This window comes from Ammospiza caudacuta, chromosome 12 (assembly GCF_027887145.1).
Source record: "Ammospiza caudacuta isolate bAmmCau1 chromosome 12, bAmmCau1.pri, whole genome shotgun sequence".
In the NCBI taxonomy this organism is placed as follows: domain Eukaryota; kingdom Metazoa; phylum Chordata; class Aves; order Passeriformes; family Passerellidae; genus Ammospiza; species Ammospiza caudacuta.
The window spans coordinates 2277767-2304624 of record NC_080604.1 but is presented as its reverse complement, the minus strand read 5'-3'; the positions used below and the strand labels follow the sequence as shown (position 1 = coordinate 2304624).

The 26858-nt window shown below is 46.1% G+C and overlaps 1 protein-coding gene across 5 annotated transcripts in view; it reads left to right on the top strand.

The window, feature by feature from the left end:
- Positions 1-26858, top strand: part of IQSEC1 (IQ motif and Sec7 domain ArfGEF 1) — a 300138-nt gene that overhangs the window by 137764 nt on the left and 135516 nt on the right. For 2 of the 5 annotated variants that reach the window (XM_058812654.1, XM_058812660.1), the window contains one exon: positions 22833-22877. The exons of the other annotated variants lie outside the window; for them this stretch is intronic. In XM_058812654.1, coding sequence (XP_058668637.1) covers positions 22833-22877 — 45 coding nt within the window. The remainder of the gene's footprint in view (positions 1-22832; positions 22878-26858) is intronic. 5 annotated transcript variants of the gene reach the window in all.

Genomic DNA, 26858 nt, shown 5'->3' with positions numbered 1-26858 from the left:
CAATTTCTGAAGTTGTTACATCCAAAGTGCCATCAGCACAACTGTGATCTCTGAGTCAAGTGCAAATGATGCACCTGGTTTTGTGCAGGACCTGTCCATGGGGATCCCTTTGCTGTGAATGAAAATGAGCTGCTAGAGCTCTAACAGGATTGGGCTTTGCATTTCTTCATACACATGATGGCATTAAATTTAGCTTTTAGTCTTCCCATTTATCAGTTTATAAATAGAAATCTTTAGAAACAAAACTAACAGACGTGGATGCTTTGGTCTGGCTGCAGTTTTGAGTCTTTATTTAGAAAATACACTGAGGGATTAATTTTGTAGCCCAGAATTAAAAATTAAATTTGTTCTGAAAGAAGCAATTAATGAATGCACTACAGTGAAATCTGGAGCATCTCTGATTTGCTGTTAGCTAATTGCTGGATGTTTTATTCACTCCAGCAGTTTTATTTCTGGTCGAGACGATCTTTGGCATCTGTTTTGAATGGTTAATAGGGAAATAATGCATTTTTAATAACTGCAGCTATTGCAGTAATCCCTCACTCATTTTACAATGCTCAAAAGAGACAGAGATAACACAAGTTATCTTGCATTCTCCTATTGCAGGGGAAGTCTTGGGAAGCCTGAGCTTGTTGTGTCCTTCCAGCTAGATGCTTGTCTGGGTTCCAGTTAGCCCATATGCCTCCTCTGCTTGCTCTTTTTGGGTTATTTATGTTTGGGAATTAAAAAATAGACCAGCAATGTCTGTAGCTTGGCTTCTCTGACTCCCTTCCCCTTCCTGCCTCCCGAGTAGAGCTTTGAAAGCAGCAGCCTCTGGTTGGAAGCTGCAGGTTCCAGGAGCTGCCCTGGGTCTGTCAGAGGTCATTGGAATGCAGATGTGACCGTGCTCACAGGGGTCTGAGGATGAGGGAAGAGACAAGGATCTGACTCCATGTTTCAGAAGGCTGATTTATTATTTTATTATATATATGATATTAAAACTATACTAAAGGAATAGAAGCAAGGATTTCATCAGAGGGCTGGCTAAGAATAGAAAAAGAATGATAACAAAGATTTGTGGCTCGGCTCTCGGTCCGAGCCAGCTGACTGTGATTGGCCATTAATTACAAACATCCAACATGGGCCAAACTCAGATGCACCTGTTGCATTCCACAGCAGCAGATAACCATTGTTTACATTTTGTTCCTGAGGCCTCCCAGCTTCTCAGGAGGAAAAATCCTAAGGAAAGGATTTTCCATAAAAGATGTCTGCGACATGCAGATTTTATATCTGGTGTGAAGAGCAAAGTAAAGGGAGTGTGGAACACCCAGAAAATAGAAATCCAGGTAGTCCTGTACTTCAGCTGCTGAGGCTCTGGTTTGATGCAGGTGCATCAGCATCTGAGAGGCCTCACAGCTGGAGCTGGCAAAGCCCAGAGCTAAAATGGATCTGCAGGAGGGGGATTTCATCAGCTCTGTGTCCTGCCTGAGGAAGTTGGTTCCCAGCATTTTCTAAACAGGCTTTCTATGGCTTTGAACTGACAGAGAGTAGGTTTAGAACAGATATGGGCAGGAAATTCCTCCCTGTGAGGGTGGGCAGGCCCTGGCACAGGGTGCCCAGAGCAGCTGTGGCTGCCCCTGGATCCCTGGCGGTGCCCAAGGCCAGGCTGGACACTGGGGCTTGGAGCAGCCTGGGACAGTGGGAGGTGTCCCTGCCATGGCAGGGGTGGCACTGGAGGGGCTTTGAGGTCCCTTCCCACCCAAACCAGTCTGGGATTTTGTGACACATCTTTAGACACACTTCAGTCAGACCCTCAGCCCGTCTGTGCAGGAGCCTCACACACAGAAAATTCCATGTACAGAAGTGCCCCTGCTGGGGATATCCAGCCCTGTTCCTGTCTGCTTCCATGTGTGGGTATGGAATAGGCTGATGTGCAAACTGCAACTGTGGACACATTTGCTTACCACTGATGTCTGAGCATCTTTCCATCTTTCCATCTGATGTGTTTTTTCATAACTGTAACTTCCTCGCTCTGATTTGCATCAAATGTTGGCTGTCACTCATTCCTGTCTCCATCCACCCTACCTTCCATCCTTCTAATCTCAAATTAGATGCCCTTATCATGTCCAAAGACCATTTTTTAAATCGTGAAGCTAGAGATTTTTCTTTTCTTTTCTTTTTTTTTCCCCAGTGAGACCTGTGAAAACAAAATGATAATGCAAAGGATGTTATAGTACCAAAGAAATCCCATCATTTTCTTGCAGTCTCTGCCTGCTTAATGTTTAATCAGCACCTCTGGGAGGTAAAACCATCATTCTGAAAATACTGTACTTGTGTGAAATTTTAATGTGGAATCTTTGTTTCACCAGGTAATGTTGGCTTACATGCAACAAACCACAGTGTGGACGATGATAGAAGGATTGGTTGTGCTATTTCTTTCTGTCTGAGCCCCTGGGAGGCTTTGGAGCTGTTTTGCCACCATAACTGGTTAACACAGAGGCTCCCCTGCAACAGTGCTGAGCTTTCAGATGCTTCCATCATGGATTGGAGTGGTTTGGTTTTCCTTAGCTCTTCCCAAGAGCTCAGTGGGAATTTTTGCACTCTAGCACAGCCAGGGAAAAGTGAGAAATAGCTTCCACCCCTACAACAAAAAACATCTCTTTATTAGATAAATGTACTTTGCAACTCTCAGTTTATTTTTTCCCACTGCTGGGCACTGTTGTCTTCCCTGGGACACAAAGCAAATATTTCTTGTGTCCTCCCTGCAAACACTTCCAGAGACATCCCCCAGCATGCAGCAGAGCCCCTGGCCCTGTGGCAGCTGCCAGTCAGTGCTTAGTCCCAGGTAAGGACATCTCTGAAAGAGCTGCACTTCAGAATTCTTTCTAGCACTGATATGGCATCTCATACATAATTGCATATATAATATGCATTAACATTTTCTACCAAAAAAATGTTGAATAGGGATCTAATTTCTAGCTGTATACCTCAGCATGTTTAAGCTCTCTCTAGAATATGCAGAGATATAAAAGCTTGGTGGTATTTTAATTTTCAAACTGAGCAAAGCAGTGAGAGCAGCACAGCCCAGACCAGCAGCACGTGGCCCAGAGAGGCAGGATGCAGATGGACAGAGCAAACCAGATCCAAAGTGTGGCCAAATCCTGCCCCAAGTCAGTGTGAGGTTCAGCTGATTACATAAGGCATCTGTGCTCACACCCTATGGCAAGGGAAAGCTGGCATAATTAGAGTAATACTTGTAATTTTCCACTTGATGCCTACGTGATGCAGGGAGTGCAAATGGTGGATTGTGCTCCTGAGCACAGTTGGGAGAACTGGCAGAACAGCCTGAAATTTGGTTTGGGATTTTCTTGTTTTTCTCCCTTCATTGTGTTCCTTTCCATCCTCTTCCTTTAGCCTGTTCTTTACTTGAAATGCAGTGGCCCCTCGTGGTTGTGTCACTGGTTCAGACGTGGCTGGAGCCTCCTGCTAGGCCAGCATCTCCTTCCCTGCCATAAAGCACTTCCAGCATTACAGATGTGGGTATTCCAAAGTGCTCCTGCCTCGTGGTGGCACCATTCATGATGCTGGCAACTCCTCCTGGAGACAGAGCTCTTCCTGCCCCTGGGAGGGAGGGAAGGGTGGAGAGCAGACCTGGTCATCACCAGGGTTTCTGTGTGAGCCTCCCTCACTGGGCGGATGCATCTGTTCTGCATTTCCAGCAGAATGTGGGCAGTGGAAATGCCTGTGGGGTGTTCTGAGCGTGTTAAAAATAAAGGGGTTGTGGCCACATTGGGCTGGGTATGTAAGTGACAGCCTAATGTCATTTTTCTAATGGGAAAAACAGAAGTGGCCTTTCCAAGGCAGTGTTTTTCTCAGAGTTTAAGTCATCAGCGTTGGCCTTGGCTCCTTGGGTTGTTCTTCCCTCTGTGGAGAGTCCTGTCTCTGAGATGGAAATGGGTTAACTGGGTGGTGCTTACAAACAGCTCACAGTGTTTGTGGATGTGAAAACAAAATCAAACCGATTTCAAGCTGAATTTTCCTAATGCTGCTCCCTGTGATTCTCTTCCTCTGTCTCTTTTCTTTCTTGCCCCCTCCTTGGCAGGGAAGATAGTGTCCTGCACCAGTTCTGCTGCCCACCCTCGGGCTCTAGCAGCCCCTCCTCGAGATGACAGCGCAGCTGGGCTCTGCTGCAGCCCCTGCTCCTGTGCCCAGCTCCTCTCCTCCCTCTCTGTGGGCATGGACTGGCACTGCCCTGGGACCCCGTGCTGCCAGTCTGACATTGCCTCCTCTCCAGCTCCCCACAGCTCTCTCCTCCTGCCCAGAGCTGAGGACACACGCCAGCTGTGGACAGATCCCTCCAGTGCACACTTGATTTTGAGCTCAAATAAACGGTACCATAAGCCCTGAGGTGTAGTGTGAGTTTTGTTCCTGTGTGGTGTGGAGGGCACAGCCCAAGGGGATTTTTTCTCTGCCAGATGTGGGGTGGGAGGGCAGCTGTTGCGAGGTCTCTGTTGGGCTGGTTTATGTGATGGTGTTCACAGGAGTTCTTGGATTGGGGAAGAGATGAGGATCTGACTCCATGTTTCAGAAGGCTGATTTATTATTTTATTATATATATTACATTAAAACTATACTAAAGAATAGAAGAAAACGTTTCATCAGAAGGCTGGCTAAGAATAGAATAGCAAAGAATGATAACAAAGGTTTGTGGCTCGGTTCTCTGTCCGAGCCAGCTGAGTGTGATTGGCCATTAATCAGAAACAACCACATGAGACCAATCACAGATGCACCTGTTGCATTCCACAGCAGCAGACAACCAATGTTTACATTTTGTTCCTGAGGCCTCTCAGCTCCTCAGGAGGAAAAATCCTAAGGAAAGGATTTTTCATAAAAGTTGTCTGTGACAGGTTTAAGTTTGTTTCAAGGTGGGGCAAACACCAGCATGGGATGTTTTATGGATGTTGCTGCTGGAGAGGAGCCCTTCTTCCTTTCCTTGCTGCTGGTTCTGAGCAGCCAGCACATTTCTGTGGTGGCACCACATCTCTCTCCATGCCAGCTTCCACCCTAAGCTGCTTTGAGCTCTGTCTTCTCCTTTCCCTGGCCTCTGTGCAAGGCTTGGATCAACCAGAGGTCACTGCTCACGTGCTTCTGTTGCCTCATCAATGAAAATGTTTCTCTCCAAGCTGTGGTTCAGTTGTCACTGAAGGAATGAACTTGCAGCTGCACAGCCCCATGGCTGCAGCTGGAGAAATGAGATTGTGCCCATGGGTGTCCAAGTCCCCACTGCTCACAAGGCTCTTGGTTGATTGCGCCTTTCCAGACACATCCTGTGGCTCTGAAATAACCAGAGAACTTCTGCTGGTTGGGTTTTCCAACTTAACCAGTGCAAGCAGATGCAGCAGGGAACAGAATTTCTCTGCAGTGGCATTTACTACCCTGAAAATAGTGGGAAAGAAGGACTGGGAGAGGGGGAAAAAGTTCTTCAATCTGTTGTTGCTGTCATGAGGTAAAATATTGCTCCCCACAGTCTGGGGCTGGTGTAAAGGTAGAGGTGGCTTGGTGCAGGGGGAAAAGCAGGAATTTATTTGTGCTGGTGTGTGGCTTTGAGGATGGGATAAAAGGAGAATCACCAGGATCAAGGAGGGAAGAACTATGAAGGCAGCTTGAGGCTCTCTCTCATCTTTACAATGTGCTTTTTCTCCCTAAAGGAATCTCCAAAAAACCAGAATCCAGGTTATTTGCTCTTCTGTGAGGTTGTATCCAGTGTGTCTGTCCTTGCTGTGAAATGTTCCCTTGTGCTTCCCTTGTGACTGTGCAGGGTCCAGGCATGGGCAGGGATTTACTGGCACAGGAATAATCTGCCTTCATGATTTTGCAAGATTTTCTGCATCATTTCTGCTCACTGCTCACACTCTCTGGCTGCTGCTGTTCTTTGGTATTGAATGTTCTCAGTTTCACATTTCTTAATTGCTTTTTGTTACAATATAGAGGAAGAATACTCATTTCCACTGTAAAATGTCAAAATAATGTATGCAAAAAATAGTGTAGTGGCTGACTGCAGTTCATTATATCCCTGGAATATATATCTGGAATTATATTCCCTGGAATATATTCTTCTGATGTTTACTGGGCAGGGCAAAACACTGAAATGTTTGAACACAGCTCAGCATTTGGGTCTTTGACTCTGTAATTAAGAGTTTCTCAGAGTTGCTTCACAAAGATAGAAACAGTAGGAATTTCTGATATTTTGACTTGCTTATCTCCCTCCCAGATGTAAACAGTGATTACCACTCTCTCCTCAGTGAGCTGAACTCTGGATCACTGTAATTATTCCCTTGCAGAGGGGAGGGTTTGTCCAATCTTTCAATGAGTACCTTTTATCTATTTGTGCAAAGGAAAGCAAAGAAGCAAGGCTGATTTAACCCTGCAAATTCAACCCCCAGCCTGCAGGGCCAGCGTTGATTACCCTGGAAGTGGCTGCAGTTAATGATGAGGCTCAGGAGAAAATGAAGGCAAAGCCTGCCCAGCATTATTGGCTGTCACAGGACACTGGCATGGGGTGTTTCTATCCAGTAGTTTTCCAATTAAGGGGAAATAGGCTCATTAGGGGTTGCTGGGATTTGGAACAGTTTGAGTTTGGAGCTGTAGTGCCCCTGAATTGTGGCATCTCTTCAGGAGCACACAGAGAGCTGCCCTTCCCTGCTGCAGTGGAAGCCAGAAATGCAGGAGTAAACATTTCCCTGCTTGAATAAATCATGGCTGGCTGAATAAAACATGCTGAGCATCCATGGGTTTAGCAGCAGAGGCTGGTAAGGGCTCTCTCAGCTAACCAGAGTTAGAAGTAGATGACCTAAAATGCTGCATGCTATTATAAAACAGGGAAAGGTACCAGCAGAAAAATTTTCCTTCCGTGGTGAATTTGCACTGTTTTTGTGAAGAATGAGGACTGTCTTACTGTACATTTTGGGATGGGAAACAAAGTAGAAATGGCATTTTTCTTATTTTTTTCTTATTTTCTCCTTCTATAAACTCAGAGGGCTTCAAGAAAGCTGCTGCTTTGAGGGAGTTCAGATGGGGAATTTCTCCTTTGTCACCTTGAGGCACTGGCACTGTTTAGGATGAGGCTGGTTTGGTTTCCTTCTGCAGTGTGGAGTTCTCCTGTGCAAACATATTCAGCTCTTACATAGATTTTGCCTGAAATAGGTGGGTGAAACTCCAGCTTTGCACAGCAACCACTGCCTTGCTGTTATTCTCTGTGTTATTCTCTGTGCTTGTATTATTTTCTCTCCTTTAACAGCTGTGGGAAGTCCCTGACACAGCTCAGAGCAGTGTGTGGACACTCTGGGCTGGAGCAGGATGGATTTTTGTGCACCACTAGATGGAGCAAAAAAAAAAAACAACCCAAACCAAACCAGTTCAACTGAGATGAATTAAGATATTCATCTCTCAAAGTAGATTTTAACTAGCTGAAGGGAAATGCTGTGTAATGTAGGAGAAGGAATTATCCCCTGGAAAATGCAGCAGGGTGTTGATCTCAGCACGGCTGCAGTCAAGGTTTCAGATGCTCCCTTAGTCAAGCCAGCAGCTGTGCCATGGAGCAGAGATTGCCACCATCCCAGCAGCTCAGGAATCGTGGGGAGCTGGAATTATAAAGGAATTTATGGCCAAGGCAGCTCCTTCCTTGAGCAGTGCCCAGGGATGGCAGTGAGTGGAGTGGGATGGTCAGGGATGGAATGAAGCAGCTCTGGGACAGCACCTGAGGTCACTGGTGAGGGGTGGGCACTTGGAATTCCCTGCTTGGAAAGGCTGAGCCCCTCTGGGACCCCCTGAACCACAGTTTTGCAAGAAGAAAAGGAACATTTGCATTCTGGAATATTCAGTTCCCAGATGTCCCATTTGACGTGCAGCACCAATTCCTTTTTCACCTGGAATGGAGTGGGGAGTCCTCAGAAAATCCGACCCCAAAACCCACAAATCCCGACATCTGTGGGAGCCGTCGCTGCCTTTGTGTTGTGCCAGGATTGCGTGCGGGTGCTGCTGGAATTATTTTTTTTTTTATTTTTTATTTTCAATAATTGACAATTTCCTGGCGTGGGGGCTAGAGGGAGCTCCAATGCAGCCTTCCCGAAGCTTTCCCGGTAAATCTCTCCTGCCTGGCTTGGTCCGAGGAGCTGCAAAGGAGGGAGGAGGCCAGCTCGATGTCCTTCTGCACCCTATGAACACTGGAGATGGGATATCTATGGATATCTATGGATATATATGGATACATATGCCAGGATGCCCTACAGTCAATGTCATTTATATGTTTTATAACTGTTACCATAAATGTCTATAAATTTTATAATTATTACGCTAAACAGGCTGTTTGGTTGTGTCCCCACCTGTCTGGAGTGCAATGCAGGATGCGTTCCAGGGAAGGTTTGTGTTTAAAGCAGAGGAGAAGCCACAGGAGCTGTTTCACATCCTGTTGAAAGCGAAGGGAGACGACTCATCCTTGTTGATCAGCATCGACTCCAAATTTATTGATCCAAAGGCATGTTTTTATAACCGTGTTAATTAAGATCATACATATTGCAAAACTCGAGCTCACGAGTTTTTTTGTAACGAGGCTACCAAGCAAACATTAACCCATCCCTTTGTTTTCAATACCTGTGGTTTGTTTATTGAAACCAAGATTTTTGTTCTCACCCTGATATGAAGGGTTCTCAACCTCCATGTCTGTTCCCGAGGACAGAATGTTTGCCTGTTATGAGAAGACTGTCTGAGAATCCTGCTGTTTATAAAATGTGCCCGAGAACCTAGCCATCCACAGAAACGGGCTTGAGGACTGCTGCTTTACAGCTGCCTTTTACTTTTCCATCAACTGTATATTTTCATGGCCTCTTTCTTTAAGCCATGTCTGAGCAAAATTCTCCAACAACATCCCACTGGCACTGGTGGCTGGCTGGGAAGGGCTCTGAGAACAGGAGAGACACACAGCAACACCTCTCCTAGGCCAGTAGGTTTTCAAATAAAGAAATTTATTATTAAAAGGTATGAAACAATATGATTCTATAGATTTTATTACTGCTAGATGAACATATCTGCTGAAAATCAGCAGAAAATCCAGGTTTATTGTGCTATATCTACTGAAGTAATTTATAATAGTTAAATTTACAAGGTGTTTGGCATTCTGAGCCTTTCCCCTCATTTTTAGGGACATGGTTTAGTGTCATGGGGGTGTTCAGCGGAAATTTGGACTTAGAATCTTAAGAGGCCTTTTCCAACCTCAATGATTCTGTGGTTCAGGTGGGTTTCTCATTTTCTTTTAACTGCAGCAGCTGCTCAAGGATGGGAGGCTCCTGTCCAGGAGGGGCTGGACTGAACAGCACTGGGGGGTTATCCCATTCCCTGAGTGTTTTATTCCATTCCCTCAGTATTTTATCCCATTCCCTGGGTATTTTATCCCATTCCCTCAGTGTTTTATTCCATTCCTTCAGTGTTTTATTCCATTCCCTCAGTGTTTATCCCATTCCCTGGGTGTTTTATCCCATCCCCTGGGTGTTTTATTCCATTCCCTCAGTGTTTATTCCATTCCCTCAGTGTTTTATCCAATTCCCTGGGTGTTCATACCCATTCCATTGGGGTTTTATCCCATTCCCTGGGTGTTTTATCCCATTCCCTGGCTGTTTATCCCATTCCCTGGGTATTTTATCCCATTCCCTCAGTGTTTTATCCCATTCCCTGGGTGTTTTATCCCATTCCCTTGGTGCTTTATCCCATTCCCTGGGTATTTTATCCCATTCTCTGGGTGTTTATCCCACTCCCCGGGTGTTATTACACTCTCTGGTTGTTTATCCCTTTCTCCGGGTGCTTTACCCCATTCCCTCAGGGTTTTTCCCATTCCCTGGGTGTTTTATCTCATTCCCTTGGGGTTTTATCCCATTCCCTGGGTGTTTTATCCCATTCCCTCAGTGTTTATCCCATTCCCTGGGTGTTTTATTCCATTCCCTGCATGTTTTATCCTATTGCCTGGGTGTTTATCCCCCTCTCTCCCCCTGCTCACCCTTCTGGCAGAGGGAAGGGGCTCTGGGGCTCAGGAAGAGCCCAGGGTCGGGGCAGGGAGCTCGGGACTCCAGTTCCTCACTGGAATCAGGGATCCCTCCTGTGCTGAGCTGCCACAGATGGATGGATGAGGAGAGGCAGAACTGCACCGAGTCCATCCACGAGGAGAAATGCCATTAATGACTTCAGGGAGAGTTTTTCTGGCTGTGTCTGGATCCTCTCCAGCCTCCTGCTCCCAGCCATGAGCTGAGCTGACCTTCCTCAGCCCCGCCACCACCCGGATCCCTGGCCATGACCTGGAGCTGTCCAGGCACTGACCCTCCAAAGAGACCCTGGGGACCTTCCTGGGGATGGGAGGGACTCCTCAGAGCCAGCCAGATTTGGTTTTGGGATGCTGCAAGGTCAGAAGGAGAGAGTAACTGTGCAGCTGATGTGGAATGAAACAGAATCACAGCATGGGCTGGGCTGGAAGGGACCTGAACAATCATCCTGTGCCATGGGCAGGGACACCTTCCCCAGAGCAGGTTGCTCAGGCCCCACCCAAAATATTTTGGTTCCATAGTGAATGCAAGGCAAACATTTGGTGTTAAAGTTTCTGTGAAATAAATGTGCTGGTATGGGAGGGTTCCACAGCCCCTGATACTGAGGGAGCTGGGGGTGCTCAGCCTGGAGAAAAGGAGGCTCAGGGGTGAACTTATCACTCTCTGCAGCTCCTGGAAGGTGCCTGTGCTCAGCTGGGGCTGGGCTCTTTCTGCAGCAGCACTGACAGAACCAGAGCACACAGCCTCAAGCTTCACCAAGGGAAATACAGGTTGGATATCGGGAAAAAGTTTTCCATGGAAAGAGTGATAAAGTTCTGGAATGGCTGCCCAGGGAGGTGGTGGAGTCCCCATCCCTGGGTGTGTTTAACAAAGCCTGGATGTGGCACTGGGTGCCAGGGGTGAGTTGAGGTGTTGGGAATGGGTTGGACTTGATGACCTTGAAGGTCTCTTTCAACCTGGTCATTCTGTGAATTCTGTGAATTCTGATGAGCAAGGCCACCTTGTTTGTGCCCAGCTAACACCTTTATGTGCCATTCATGTTTTATCTCAGTCGTTTCTGTAAAAAACAGGTATTGCTGTTTTCCCTTTAGACCTGAGATTTGAGAAAATTTTAAATAATTGTCTTTATTTGCTAAACAAGCTGGGAAGTTGGAATTTCAAATAACCAAAAGCTGTTTCCTTTGAGTTATGTTTATTTCCCATATTCAAGAGAAAATGCACAAAACAATATAATGAAAATATGTCCCTTTCTAATTTCTAGTGCTTCAAGCAAGTCCTCCCTGTTCTGCAGCCATTCAAGTGTTTAGCTATTTTTATGTTATTTGTGTGCTCTTCGGCCTGTAATGATCTTTGGCATATGCATTCCTAGAACAAATGCATAAAATCAACCCATTTTATGACCCGTTAATGTAAGCATTTTATCCTAAAGAAAGTATGTCACATCTCATTCACCTCTGAATTTTTTTTTCCAAGCCAATCACTGGAGCATTGCACACCTGAAAATGAGATAGCGTTGAAATCCATCTTGCTCCCTCTGATTAAATTCATTTTTACGGAGTATTCAATTAGTTGTAATTGCTGCTTTACGACACGCGTTTGCCAGGGGCTGGGGTGGGGAGATAATTAATCTTGATCAGGCAATGGTGCTCCAATCATTTTGCCCTGTCACCCAACCAGGGCTGTCATTAATCAGGAGCTGTCCCCGGCTCGGGGGCTCTGCCAGCACCGTCCCTGCCCAGGCTGATGGCCCTGACAGACCAGGCTGTGTGCTGGGCTCAGGCTGCTCTCATTAAAGTCACCTCAGTCCTTTGTTAGGGTCACTCTCAGCTGTGCCCACCACCCTCTGGAGTCCTGGAGGTGCCTTCAGCATCCAGCTTGGGGTTGAGGTGCTCTCCTCGTGCCTGGAGCTCTTCAGGACTTTTCTCACCAGGACATTCTTTATTGTTGTAGTTGAGACAGAGACAATACAAAGCAACACACTCTGTTTCCAGAAGGCTTCAAACCCTGTTTTTATTCTAGCATGCATGCTTGTTCTACATTCTTACAAAGCTCATAACTTTACACTTTGCTCATTGGTCACGAGAGACAAGCAAAGAGTTTATTGGAATAAGCAGTTACAAGTTTCACTTATTTATCCTTCTTTCTTTCTTGGTTTCTATGTCAACAATCTTGGTAGGAATTCTTTCAGGGGTAAACATGGATCCTCTTATCAAACTTCTCAATGGCTCACAGAAGTTGGCTGTAAAACCTCTTCCACACTTTGTAACTTTAGTGTTGAGTCATCTTTTAAAATTGTTCTTCTTTTTGATTTGAGGGAGCTCACTGGAAGTTTTGTGTTTATTTTTATGCTGGATTCCAAGGGAGACGTGGACAGGAGCTGTCCTTGGGTTGGAACAGCTCCTCCCTTGGTGGAGGGAAGGAAACAGCCAAGGCTAAGGCAGGAAACAGCCTCTGCTTTTAGAAGTAAAGCTGAAAGCAACAAATAGGCATTATCAACTCATCTGATGCTTTTCATCAAAGACTGAAGGATGATCAAAGAGCCCTGAAGGGAGGCAAAGGTTCAGGTGTGTAGTGGAGCAGCAGGAAGTCTGTGACTTCATTCCACATGAGGCCAAATGGATGCTGAGCTTGGCTTTCAAGTTCCTTTTAGGGACCTTATCACCGAAGGGGTTTGGGGACAGCCAAAGGTAATACAGAGACTCCATCATCAGAAGGCATGAAAAGACACCTGATTATTAGAAATCTGCAGTTCTTATAGAAACAATGGTGGACTAAGACCATATTGGCCTTTAGGAATCTTCTGTCACACTATTGGTGAACTATGAACAGCACACTCTGGAGAGCCATATCTGTAAACAATGGTTACAGAAAGAGACATAATAATTGTTTGAATTCTTTCCTCTAAGTTTCCCACAGCTTCTAAAATCCTGGGAGAGCTATGTCTCTCTCTGTTCAGAGGATTTGTAATTACTACAGGACCTGTCTTGGCCACAGCACTGAGCCCTCTGCAGAAAGCCCAAAGTTACCTTGGTCAGGAGCAGGAGCATTTGGGAGGCAGATTTTGGTAGTGTCCATGTCAGATGCTTTATCTTAACCTGGAGTGGAAAACCTGGGGCTGTGGAGGTCAAAACTGGAGGTGAAGTGGTGCCTCCTCCAGGCAGATGGGCAGATTTCTGCCAGGTGTTTCTTCCATCTGATTCTCTGCTGTGGAAAAGGTAAATGATGGAAATGGTCTTTGAGTAAAACTGAGAAATGGAGAAGACTCATTTAAAGTTTACTTTGACATTTTCCTTCCATATTCTTTGTGTTTTGAGGGTTTTTCCATAGAATTTCAGCACTCTGTGTGTGTGTGTATGAACACAGAGCATTTTCCAGGTAGGGTTGGCCTCCAAACACATCCAGCTGCATCCAAGCACAGCCAGAACCTTTGGGTGCATCTAGGGCTGCACATCCTGATTTCTGGGTTTGCACTGAAGCTGCAGGAGTTCTCATGGGTGCAAAGGCACCCTGAGCTGTTCTACTGTAAGTACTGGAATTTAGGATGAGTTTGGGAAGCACTGGGGAGCTCTTGAATTGTGTAAATCCCATGGTCATTTTATTGTGGTTTCAACTGGTTTGTTTTAATATCAAAATACAGGGCGGTGAGAATTATTATTACTGTAAATTGATAAAAGTAAACTGCCAATTTACTTGCTGGAAAATCCTGTTTCAGTTGAGGAGCTGCTCTGTAGCTGCCCATCCCTTTCCCAGCACACACACCACTAACCCCACGTTTTGTTGTTTGGCCACAGACCTGCTGACATAGCTCCACTTGGGTTTGGGTTTGGATTCTGTGCTAGCTTGCTAATTGCATGTTATTTAACTTAGGTTTGTAAGCCTTTGCTTCCAGAAAGCAATGATGCTTTTTAAAAAAATCTAACCGTGCTTTCAGCCTGTAGGTTTGAGCCTGCAGAGGAGTGGGATCACTGAAACATTGACTGTGCATGTGGAGTGATGCAGAAGTTGTTTTCTGTCTTTAAAAAGAAGCATCATAACCTCTGACAGACTGAGAGAGTGCACTGGAATTTAAGCCATTGAATCTACTTATCTGAAATATCTCTGTCAATTTTCCTTTTGAGAAATGATGGGATTAAGATTATAAATGCAGCTTTGCTGAATAATAGGGAAGCAGCATATGGATTGTAGGTCTTTGAATGCACTTAGCAGCATGTGTAATTCTGTGTATTTCCTGGGAAACAAAAGAGGGATGCTCATTGATCCACAGAGTCTTGTAATGTGCTGCTCCTGTGAAATGCTGGTGAGCACAGAGGAGCAGCACTGGCGTGCAGGGGAATATTCATTGATTGGGAGGGGATGGATGGAAACAGGTTGGGAGTCATGTGAATGCTGAACTGGCAATGTGATGGTTCTGGAGAGCTGCAGGAACGAGTGGCTTTGTCATGGCAGGTGATGGGTGAACCCTGGCAGTGCAGGCTGAGCTCTGCTGCCTGTGGATCTCCTGCCCAGCCCTGTTCTGTCCCTGTGGGATGCAGAGTGCAGGGAGCTGCTCCAGCTGCAGACGTGCCCCAGATCCCACTCTGAGCTGGGCACGTAGGGGCTGCTGATGGGAAGGCGAGAAACAAACCTTGGGCCGAAAAACCAGGGGAAAAGTGGAAATGAATGTGTCCCTGAGGCAGCCCTGAGTGCCAGCAGGAGCTGTCACAGTGTGCAGCCTCAACACACCTGCAGCACCTGCAGCAACAGCGACAGGCTGAGTTCAGGTGATGCTGTGTGAGTCTGCCATGGGATGGGATGGGATGGGATGGGATGGGATGGGATGGGATGGGATGGGATGGGATGGGATGGGATGGGATGGGATGGGATGGGGCCAGGCTGGGGTGTGTTTATGTTATGCTCACCTTGGGGAGGGTTTATCCTCCCTGCATCACTTGCACAGAGCTGTAGGAGCTGCTTTTGGAGGGCAGTGATAGAGCTGCTGAAAGGACACATGGGATTCAAACACAGATTACACCTCCATGTCAGGGTTACTCCCCAGCCTTTGTTTTCTGTTGTTTTTCAGCAGGGTGGTCTCCAATGCCATGGGAAGATACCTGGGGGCCTGGGATGTTTGTGGTCCCTGGGTGGGGAATTGTGCAGGGTGTCTCTCTGGGCTGTTGGCTGGGATTTGCTCACCCAGAGAAGAGCAGTTAGCCAAACTCAGGTACTCCCAGTGCTCCCTTTACAGCCATCAGGGAGCCTTACACATAATGTGAAAGTGCTTTGGGGTTTGTGGCTCTCACAAGCATCACTTTCTGTGCAGAAGATGCTCAAACAAAAAGGGAAAGCTGCTGCTGGCCAGGGACACCAGTGAAGCCTCCTGGTGGAGAGCAAGTTTGTCCAACCATGTTGTTGAACAAGATATTTTCAAACAGTTCAGCTCTCAGATTACATTAGCAAGCTGGACCTTGGCCTCACAGGGGATTAAACATAGATCTGGAAGCTTTAATATCTTCAAACTGAGTTATATACAATTGGCTGCTGCTATCACAATGCTCCTTCTCTTCCTTCTTTGGAAAACCCCAATTCCCATGCCACATTTACGGCTTGGTTTTGTTTTCAGGGTTCTAAATTTGAGCTGCAAATAGTAGTGAAGCTTGTTAATAAACATCTGATCTTTGTGTAACTCTGGGAATAAATGCAATTTAAATGATGGGCTTCACTTCTAACAAAGCCAAAACCACATCACTGCAATATTTTAATATGAAATCAGTTCCTCTGGCAAGATAGCACCTTGAAAAACAATGCTGGGTAGATGTTCAGCAGATAATAAATTCTAAACTGCTTCTTGTCACTGGAGTGGGCCCCTGATAAAGTTATTTTTCTTCTCAGAGTTCAGGGCTTGGGGGCTTGCAGCTCCTTTGGAAAACCCAGCAGAAGGCTGGGCTGCATGAACACCAGGCAGTCACAGCAGTGAAATCCTAAACATCAGGGCCATTAACCTCTAGGTGTTGTTGTTGGAGTTAATTTAGTTCATGGCAGTTTTTGGAATTTAATTTTTCAAGGAACATTTTCACTGTACAGGGTGCATGTTACTACAAAACAGAAATTACAGCATTTCTGCTTCTGCATTGTTACTCCTGCAGACTGCTCTAGGAATGCAGGTCCCAAGTTTGCAAGCACAAATGGCTTTTAGTTAATGTAATTCTCTTGCCCATGCACAGAAATTCAATTTCGCTTTTGCAGAGTGTTCTGAAATTAAGGAAGCCAGCTGAGCCTTGCTAGTCCAGCTATTTCCTCCTGGCTTTCAGGGTGATGTTGGGCTTTGTTTCCTGGACATTGTTTTTCTTACAGATCTAAAATCTCTTTGATATGCTGTGATTGTATTTTGATTTGGAAAGCATGCTGTAAAAATGAGTGTTTTGGCACACTTGTGTGTGAGTGACCTGGGCAAACCAGCTGTACTCTGAGGACAGGCAGGAGCTGCTTCCCATTTCCAGTGCTGGGAGCACTTCAGAGCCAGCCAGGGGTCCAGCATATTCCCAGCTTTGGGAATGCAATTCACTTCAGCCCCAAGCAAGGAAAGCTTTTTTATTTCTAAGAGCAGCATTAAACACGTGTTTAAATACTCCGTTGTCTAAATGGTTCATTAAAATATTTGGGACAAAATGTATGAGAAGAGAAAATGAGAGGCAGGAATTTCCATGGTATCCTTTAAGGCCCTGGTCTCTGAAAGCTGCCTTTCCATAGGTGAGCAGTGCCAGCTCTTTAAGCACAGCTTTTAAATTGTCTGACCAGCAGAAAGGCTGAATTGGAGGTGTATTTTCAGGTTGTGTCCAATGACTGCTCCCAATGGAGTGCTGATTCCCTCTGCCCCACTCACCTGCAGGAGAGGGGCAGGACAATCCTGCAGGATCCTCTGGAGCAGGGCTGTTCCACTGTTACATCTGCACCGAGGCAGCTTTGCTGCACTGCATGTGCTGGTGCAGCTGCCAGAGCCACTGCAGTTTCTCTGGGAGCTCCTGCCTGTGCCCCAGCCCTGCTCTGTCCCTGCAAAGGGTGGCCCAGGGTGGCCCAGGGACGCTGGCCCAGCAGGGAGGGTGAGTGAGCACCACAGCACCCACGGCTGGCAGTGGCCCCTGGCAGTGCCAAGGCCAAGCCAGGAGGAAGGCAGCAGTGCCCTGGGACCCTGGCAGTGCCAAGGCCAGGCCAAGAGGAAGGCAGCAGTGCCCTGGGAGCCTGGCAGTGCCAAGGCCAGGCCAAGAGGAAGGCAGCAGTGCCCTGGGAGCCTGGCAGTGCCGAGGCCAGGCCAGGAGGAAGGCAGCAGTGCCCTGGGAGCCTGGCAGTGCCAAGGCCAGGCCAGGAGGAAGGCAGCAGTGCCCTGGGAGCCTGGCAGTGCCAAGGCCAGGCCAAGAGGAAGGCAGCAGTGCCCTGGGAGCCTGGCAGTGCCGAGGCCGAGGCCAAGAGGAAGGTAGGAGTGCCCTGGGAGCCTGGCAGTGCCTGGGCTGACTCCCATTGTTAATGTGGGTTAATTACTGCAGGCCATGGCTGCAGGCCTGGTGAAGGCCGCTCCAGCCAGAGCGATGTCGCTGTGGGGCTCCCTCAGATCCCTCTGAGCTCTGGGAGGAGACCAAGCCCTTCAGCAGCTTCTGCTCCTGATCCCCAGTGAGAATTGCCCTCAGGTTGCTCCTTCTGAGCCTTTATTGGGGAGGTCAGGTGAAGGAGTGTGACAGGAGCTGCACTGTCTTCCCCTGGGTCCCTTGAGCTCAGGGCCTGTGGGGTTTTGGGAATGAGCCCTCCCAGATCTCTGCCAAGGGACATGAAGGGATGATTTTCTTTGAATGGGTGGATTATAATTTCAGGGTTTTTTCTGGGGGATGGGGTGTCCTGGCTGAGGATGATCCCTCTGTCCTCTCCTTTCTGCCTGTTGGGATTGGATGCTTTGGGCTTTCCTTCCAAATGGAGCAGTGACACTGGGATCTATGCTTTGCCAGACCATCCTCAAGCAAGGCTGAAGATTTCCATTTAGTGAAGCTGCACTTTGGAATACAAAGAAATAGTTTAGTCCTCCTTTGAATGTGAGCATGCGGAGCATCACAGCACCAGCCTGCAGCGAGCAGGTTTCCCTTTCTTCCGTGAGCTGCCAGCTCCTGGGAAGAAACTGTGCCAAGCAGCAGCAATTATTCGCTGAGCAACACCCCAGACAGGGTCTTAAATATTTAATGTGTTATTCTGCATTCCTTCCCTTGGTGTGAGAGGGACATAGTGCTGCGAGCACTGAGGCTCCGACAGAGCTCAGAGCTGCCTTTTCCCCTCACACCCCTCTGAGCTGCTGTCTGCAGACAGCATATCTTTGTACTCTGATGCTCCAAGTGAATCTCCCTTCTTAGCCAAAAGATGATATATTTAAGCAGTCTTTATTTGGGATCAAGCTGGGGGTTTGCTTCAACTGCAATTATTTCATCTGTCACCACTGTGCGTTTCCATGCCAGAAGAATATCTTGGCTTTTCTCAAATTGGATATTTTTCTGGCTGCTTGCACGATGTGTGCTTGTGCTGTGTGGTTATTTGTAGGCTCTGCCAGCAGTAAGGGAGTAGTGCTGGGGTCTCCTCTGTCCTCTGGTGAGCAGCTAATGAAGCAGTTGCAGCCATCTGCACTGATGGGAAGGGACTTTGCTGCCCCAGCTCAGCATTATCCAGGCAAATTGAGCCCGGAGGGTGGGGCTGCCCAGGGGACCCTGAGGAGGGCGGGCAGCTGGGCTGAGCCATCAGAGTGGGGACTCCCCCAGGATTATCCCCTCAGCCCAGCAAGAGCCTCCTCAGAACTTTGCCCTCCCTCAGGAGAGGTGAACCCAAGGCTGCAGCGTGGGCACAGGGCTGGGCAGTGCAGTGACTGTCCCTGTTCATCCACCTCAGCCAGGGCACAGTTCTGGGTGGCTCTGTCACTCTGCGGCTTGCTGCAGTCACAGGGACATCTTCCAAACCCTCAGTGATTCCCACTGTCCCTGCTGCACATGGAGAGGCTGGGGGGCTCTGTAGCAGTCCCACATCAGTAACACTCCTTGTCTGCTGTCACTGCTGAGCTAAACACCTCTGGAGGTTTTCACTTCTGCACTGTTCATCCCCTACCCTCTCTATGTCACACAATATAAGGAGCTCCATCTTGGACTGTTTCCAAAATAATCTGCAGTCATACTGATTTTTGTATTTACAAAAACCAGTTTCGTTCATCACAAAAGAAGCAAAATAAACCAGAGCTTTGGATCATGGCTCAAGATGCCAAGAGCTAATTGTGTGTTTCCCTTCAATCTGCTGAACCATTGTGGAATAAGGTCTTTTAGACACCCAGTTGCTGGGAATGCTCTCTGTTCACCACACAGTGCCAATAACAAGAGCTGGAGCCTGTGGCCTTGTTTTGTGCTCCAGGACAGAACTCTTGACTAGAATTGTGTTTATAGTTTTTGTCTGTGGATACCCAAAGCCTACTGTCTGGATTTTAGACCAATGGTTTCTTGGAAATATTTGTATTTTCTCTTGCATGACACACTGCAGAAGTGGGCTGGTCAGGATTCCTGTGCTGATGGACACAGCTGGGAGCTCTGGGCAAGCTCCTCACCCAGGAGCTGAGGATATCCATACTTTGGATAATCCTTTTAGCCTTGACAGCAGTTGTTACTACCAACAATTGCACACATTCTTCAGGTTCCAGGCTGACCACGTTAGCAGTGAATAATCCCTGTGTGTGCCCAGTTTAGTTCCAGTTGATGCCACCATCCCTCTGCCTTTCCCTGAAATGCCAGGAATGTGCACGGTTCAGCTGAGTCATGGTGGAACTGGGGCAGATTCCTTCACTGCACACCTGGAAGGACCTTGCAAACTCCATGGAAACCAACTGGAGATACAAAACAGCCCCCAGGGTGGTTTGGAGCATTCCCTGAGAATTCCAGGCAGTTCTGCAGTCTGTGCTCTGTCTCAGCTCAATTTTCACTCAAAGCCTTGGGCACAGTTCTGCACTTAAAGTACATTGGGAATTTTTATAATTATCTTTATTAATACCAATGGAAATTATACATATATAGACAAGCCTGTTATATTTAACAGTATCTTTTTAATGGCTTCATTATTAGATATTGTCTGTGCTTCCTTCTGGGCTACAAATGTCCTGAGCCAGTGCTCATTAGGAGAAAACAGGAGTTTCCAGCTCACTTTGTTCACAGCAGTATTTTATTTTCCCATCCAGTCAATTTGTTAAAAAGCAGAACAAAACTAACAAACCTTATTTTGAAGTAACCTAAATGAGATATATTTTTGTCATCCCTGAAGTGACCCCATGTGCAATGAGATGTTTGGTTTGCTGCAGCTTTAATGACATTGTGTTCAGAATCTGGGTTATTTTTATGTTTTTAATTAATTTTCCATCTTTGAGCAGTTTGGAAAGAAACCAAAAGACTTAAATGGGATTTTAGCTGGGAAGAAAGAAGGGGAGTGATGATGTGATTATACTATTCTGTAAATTCAATAAGAATTAACTAACTTTCTGTACCTTAAATCCAGATCTTTTGGTAGAATTTAAATTTGATTTCTCCTGTTTCTACTGGGAGGGTTTGTAGCCACTAAAATGTTGGTTTTCATGTTGTCAGACTGCTCCTGAGGTTTTCCACAGTGCCAGGCTGAGTCTGGGTTGGGTGGCCAGGTACAAAGGCTGGGCTGTAACAATTCTGGGGGTGTAGCCCTCCTGTGTAGGGCTTGTTTTCCATCTTCCTCCCCATAGTGTGGAGATCTGTCTCATCCAGGGAATTTCTCCACATCAGCTCCAGAAGCTTCTCCTGTCTTTGCCACTGTTCCTATATCTGATCTTCACCCAAAAAAAACATATAGAAGTTGCAGCAGGGGAGGTTTAGGTTGGATGTTAGGAAATATTTCATCCCTAAAAGGTTTGACAAGTAGTGGCCCAGGCTGCCCAGGGCAGTGCTGGCATCAGCACCCCTGGAAGTGCTCAGAAAACATCTGGATGTGCTGAGGGGATGTGGTGGGATGGACCTGGCAGTGCCAGGGGAACAGAGTCATCCTGGAGGGCTTTCCCAGCCTTGATGAGCCTGTGGCTTGTTACCCTAAGAGAGGCATTTTTGCTGAGAGCTGTGCTCTCAGGTGTATTTATATAAATTTAAATATATATAATATTCCTATATATTAATATATTATATAGTATTCCTTAATGTATAATAATATATATAACACATTATTTATTATATATTAAAATACATTATTTATATATTAATATATTATTTTTATATATTAAAATAGGTATATTTATAGCTAGAAATACATGTGCCTGTCCTGACTGAGGGTTTGGGTGCTGGGGAGTACTTGGGATGCCTGACTTCAGGAAGGAGAGCCAGGATTCCTAATGAAGCTGTGATCCTGCTCCTGGGGGTTGTGCAAGGAGTGCCCAGGTCAGGAGTGCTCAGTGTCACCAGGGCTGTGCTGCGGCTGGGGCTAATCACTGCTAATTAGCATCTCCTCAGTATGCACAGCACAGCCCTGCTGCACAAAGACACTGTCTGAGAAACATTTATTCATAGCACCGAGGGCCAAAACTGCTCCCAGCAGATTTTTTCTGCGAGTCTGGGTTACAAGCAAGGCAAAGCCCCACAGAGTGAGCAGGCTGGCACCTCACAGCACACACAGGGAAGCAGGAAACTGAATTATAAGTAAATGAAGTTCACCCTTTTCCATGGTTAAACCAACACCCAGCCACAAGGTTGGCATATGTGAGCCACCCCCTCAAAATTCATTCACAGACCCTGAGCTGGGGAAGCAAACAAATTACAGGGTGGCAGAAGCTCCCCAGATCTATTTTCAAGCTTTAGTGCTTTAATTAAAAGCTATTTGGACAATATGGTTTGTTTCCATTTCTGTACAGCTAATTCTTGCTGCTTTTGTGGGTTCCTCCCTTCACACCACCCTGTTTATTTCTGTAAGCAAATTAGGAATCTTTGGATTCAAAGTAAAGATTTGCCATTGATCTATGAATGGCCGCTGTAAATATAATTAATGCAATTCTAATGTGACTTTTATGAACCTCCATGGACTGTACATGTTTATGGCTCTGTGAGCAAAGGCCATTTGTGTAAGGGATAGAAATGGATGAGTGTAAGTAACCATTTAAAAATGATGGGGCTTTGGCTGATGTTTTATTACAGCCTGTGAAAAAAACTGGCTACACCCTCAAAATACAACCCCATGTTAAATATATATATATATATATATATATAATGTTGTTATAATAAACCTGGAGTCATGCTCAGAAAGAGCAAGGGTAATTACACCACACTGCATGTTAAATATTGCTGCTCAAAAGTCAGCATAATCAGAGAACTTCTTCAGTTCCTACAATTACCTGAACTCTGTGCTGCAATAGTTCTGTAGGACAACTCCACAGGTGCCTTTTTGGGCAGAGAGCAGAAAGCCCCAAAGTGTAAAAGTCACTCAGATACAGAAGGATGGAGTGCTTTTAGAATATTGAAAATTTATCAGATTGTGGCTTATTCAGACAAATGTTTCTCTAATATTCCCTCTTCTCTAATCTAGGAAAGGGTGATGGGTTTTTTGGTTGCGTATTTTTATTTACTCTCATGTTTAATGGCATGCTAAGCACTCTGAAATGCCACTAAGAAAGAAGAGAATGTAAAGTCATTGATATTTAAGGACATAGAATTTTTGAACAGTTCATGCTTTAATTTGGTTTCTAATTTAATGCGTCATAATTTTATTCTTTTGCTGTCACCTCAGGACTTCCCTGGAGACAGGAAGCAGCGTCTCAACTGACCCACTCAGGTACTGTAGCAATCATAGCTGCCAGCTGTAGGTTTGAGCTGACAGAAATGCCCTGTTCTGCACCAGCTGCTCATCTCACAGCTTCACCTTGCCCAGCCCAGCCAGCAAAGGCACTGACCTGATGGCTGGATATTCCTAAGAGTGGATAATTTGCTCCTTTCCAGGATTTCCACTTGAAATTCAGCTCTAGCTTGCAGGCCTGGGTTTGTTCTGGGAGGAGCACCAAGGGGAGGGACAGAAGGTGTGTCTGTGCACAAACCACCTCTCTCTCAGATTTTTACAACCTTCCTGCTGCCAATATCTGACCTGTCCTGTCCTGGCTGCTCTGTGCTGCCTTGGGGACAGTTGTGTGGGGAGGTCACTGGTGTTTCTGTCGCTCAGCATTCTGATAAAAGCACCCACCCTTCAGGGAGCTCTGTCACAGGAGGCACTGCCAGAACTGGGGTTTCACTTTGATCACTCCATTTAGAAAGAAATGTTTGCCCCTGTTAACACTGCATATCAAATGGGTACCTTGTATATTTTATTCTCATCCCTACACACTGAAAAGTGCATCAAAGGCACAGAATTCCTTTGATAAAGCTGGGGCAGGGTCCCTCCCTCTCAAATCAGCAGCTGGTTTGGTACAAGTCTTCCTTTGGAGATGCTCTGGGTTGAGGATGTGACTTTTTCCCACATGATGTCATTTGAACCTTGCCTGAACACAACGGTGGGAGCTGCTCTGTTTAACCTTATTCAAATTAAGGCCCCTCTGTAATTAATCTTCCATTCTTACCCAGTGTAAAGTGTTCTGCAAGTGAAGCATTTGCCTTGTTGCCATTTCCTAGCAGCCTCCCCCTGTGCTGTGATATTCCCTTTGTCCTCCCACAGCAGCACTGCACCACGTTCAGTGCCCACTGTACTTCTGTCCCATTGCCAGTGTGATGGGAACACTGGGCCTTTGTCTGGCAGGACAATGCAGGAAAAAATCCCAACTTCCCCCTGCTCTGCTCCTCTGCAAATCTGTTCTAACAACAGCACCGTGATGCTGGGGTGGGATTTACCAGAGCCAGGTATTGCTGCCACCTTTATTGCAGGCTGGAAATAGATTTTATTACAATTTTTTTCTTCCATGGAGTATTTTTTTCCATGGGAGGAGGGTATCAGTGAGAAATATGGAAGAATTAGATGCATGCAGTAAATCCTTCTGAATGTTGAGGACTGGGCTGAAATAATCCCAGACAAGGATGTAAAAATGCCACTCTTTAACTACAAATTGAATAATTTTGTGGACTTTTAAAAATTTGGAGCGAAACAATCACAGAGGAGGAACTGAAGAAAACTGTTGAGATTTTATCAGATAAAACTGAGAATGTTTCTTAGTGTTAAATAGTTATAGAGGGAAGAGCACGTGATACCCAGTCCACTTCAGCAGGTCAAATAAGCCTGCTCTGGAGCTGTAATTACACAGAATTAAGGCCATTATTTATTAAGTACAATGAAAGATAATGGAGGCTTCTTGTTCCTGGATGTGTTCTCATGAGCCTGTTGAGCAAATTGGCCTTTGAACAGCCCAGAAAATGGGATGTACCAATTAACACAGCCCCATGTCCTGTCAGGTATTTCCTAGTCAGGGCACTCTTTTTGCATTTTACCTGCTCGCAAATTTCCTGTTCCCATCACAAGGGACATTTCCCCTCAGTGAACCACTAAGTGCTGGAAAGAGTAAAGGTTAATGTAAATATCTTGCTTCTGTCCATTATAAAGAGGAAAATATGTAAAAATTGGCATATTATATCTGTGTATATGTTGGTTGGCACAAATTCTTTCACAGCCTGACAGGATTTATTCTGGATATTTTGAGTTGGCCTCTGTCAGCTTTCAGCTGGCATCTAAAAATATTTTGTTTCCTAGTATCTAAATGGTAACGTGGCCCTTCTGGAGGGGTGAATTGCCAGGCCTGTTCCAAATTAGCCGGAAATTTATTAAATTAGCTCTGCAGATATTTGGGGCGGATTTGTCATCTTCTGTAGCATATTGATCGGCCAGTGGTTGTGTGAGCCCAGGGAACAGATGTGCAGAAGGGACAGTCAGGATAAAGAGAATTAAGAGAACAGCAAAGTTCTTCCTACCCTTCTGCATGGATACTTTGGCAGCTGAATGGCTTAATAACCAAAAATAAAGGTTATTTTATAAATGGTGATGAGAATTCATCTGCAGGGGAGTGCAGAACTCTGACAGCTGTCTGCAGCCAGAGAACTTTGTTTTGAGTTTCTGGAAGGTTTCTAGGCAGCAGAGCTGCCCTTCAAGTCAATATGGAAGGAAGAGACCTGGATTTATGTCCTGACTCTCTGGGCATCCCTGCAGAGCTTGTCACCAACACCTCGGGGTGTCACAGGGTGTCCCCAAGCCCGAGGGCTCTGTGTGAGCTCTCCCACCTGTCCTGGTGGGGCAGGGATGCTCCGGGGGTGGTACCAGGAATGCCTGCAAGGGGCAGGGAGGGACATCTGCTTTGCCAGAGCCCTGAACACCAACATTTGCCTCATTCTTTGTGCAGCCCAGGAATTTCCCCCCAGCTTTGGCGTGGAGGCCACTTAATGCACTTTGTTTTGTGTGCTGTGGTGTCCTGTGAGCAGCGAGGCCTTCCAACCTTCCAGGAGGAACTTCAGCATCTCTTTGCTAGCCCAAACCCTGGGTTTGTAGCCCTGCTGTGTACTCCCCCCATTTTTATTGTGGTGTGTGCAGGGTATCATGGATGAATATGGGATCCACACTGGCTGGGTCCCGTGAGATCCCTGAACTCCACAACACACAAGTGGCTACCATGAATTTTTGTGTGTGGCCAGTTGAGCATTTCACCCTTGAAAGACTTGTGGAAAACAATTGAACTACTGCAATTTCTATGCTCCACCTAAATAGGGGGATACACTGTTTATCTGGGGAAGTGAAATATTTTTCAGGATTGTTCCTGGCATATCACTCTAAAAGTTGAACTAAGTAAATAACAGCAGTTCAATATTAGTACTTTGTGAAAGGTTGTCACCAGACAAGTCAATTTTCCTGGTCTGCCCAACTTTTGAAAGCAGTACCCCAGGAACTCCAGCAGGCACTGGTTTCATGCTGGGGTTATTTTATCCCTCAGTGGATTGTTTTCCTTCAGCCTCAGAGCTCCAGGGGTTGGCAAGAAAACCACCCCTGAAAAAGGAGGTGGCGCAACGTTCGATTTCCACTTGGCCCTTTTTTTAGGGGCTGTTTTTGAAAGCCTTGTCAGAGGCTGAACTCTGAGTGACTGCAGAAATTCTCAGCAAACTGCTTACAGCTCCAGTGCTGGAGCTGCAGCACATCCAAAAATCCCTTCTTGTCTTAGGCCTGGGAATTCCAAGTCAAAGGTTTTGGTAAATGCCTTTCTGAAAGAACCAGTTCTACATCCCGGCTGAGCGTGAGGTGAAGCTTAATTTCCTTTGTTGTTTTCCTCTGGAAGACAAGTGAAAATGAAGAACGTGTTGAGAGTGTGGGGCTTTTCATTTGCAAAAGTCCTCATTAGCATTTTCTCTGTAGGGTGGGATAATCGGGCTGGATGCTGTCAGGAAATCCAGGGGTACATGGCTCCTATGCTCCAGCCCACTGCTTAGAAATAGATAATTAGGGTGATAAATAGGATTTTTTTTTTTTCTGGAAAGGATATGATGCTGAGAAAAAAATTGCTTTGCAATGTGAACAGACAAAGGGGAAGTTTCCTGAAAAGTCTCATTTCAGGGTTGAGCCTTTGGCTGGCATCTCCTGAGCTTACTTGTCTTGGGCTGGCTTTCCCCTTTTCCCTTGATCCTGGGAATAGCTGCCCTTGATTATGTGATGTAGCCTTTTTTTTCATTCTTTCTTTTTTCCTCTTTTTTCATTGGAATGTAAAAATCTCCAGACACAAAAATGTTACAACAGGGAAAACTCATTTTCTCTTCTTCTTTAATTTTTTTCTTTTTTTTTTTTTTTTTCTTGTGCTGATTT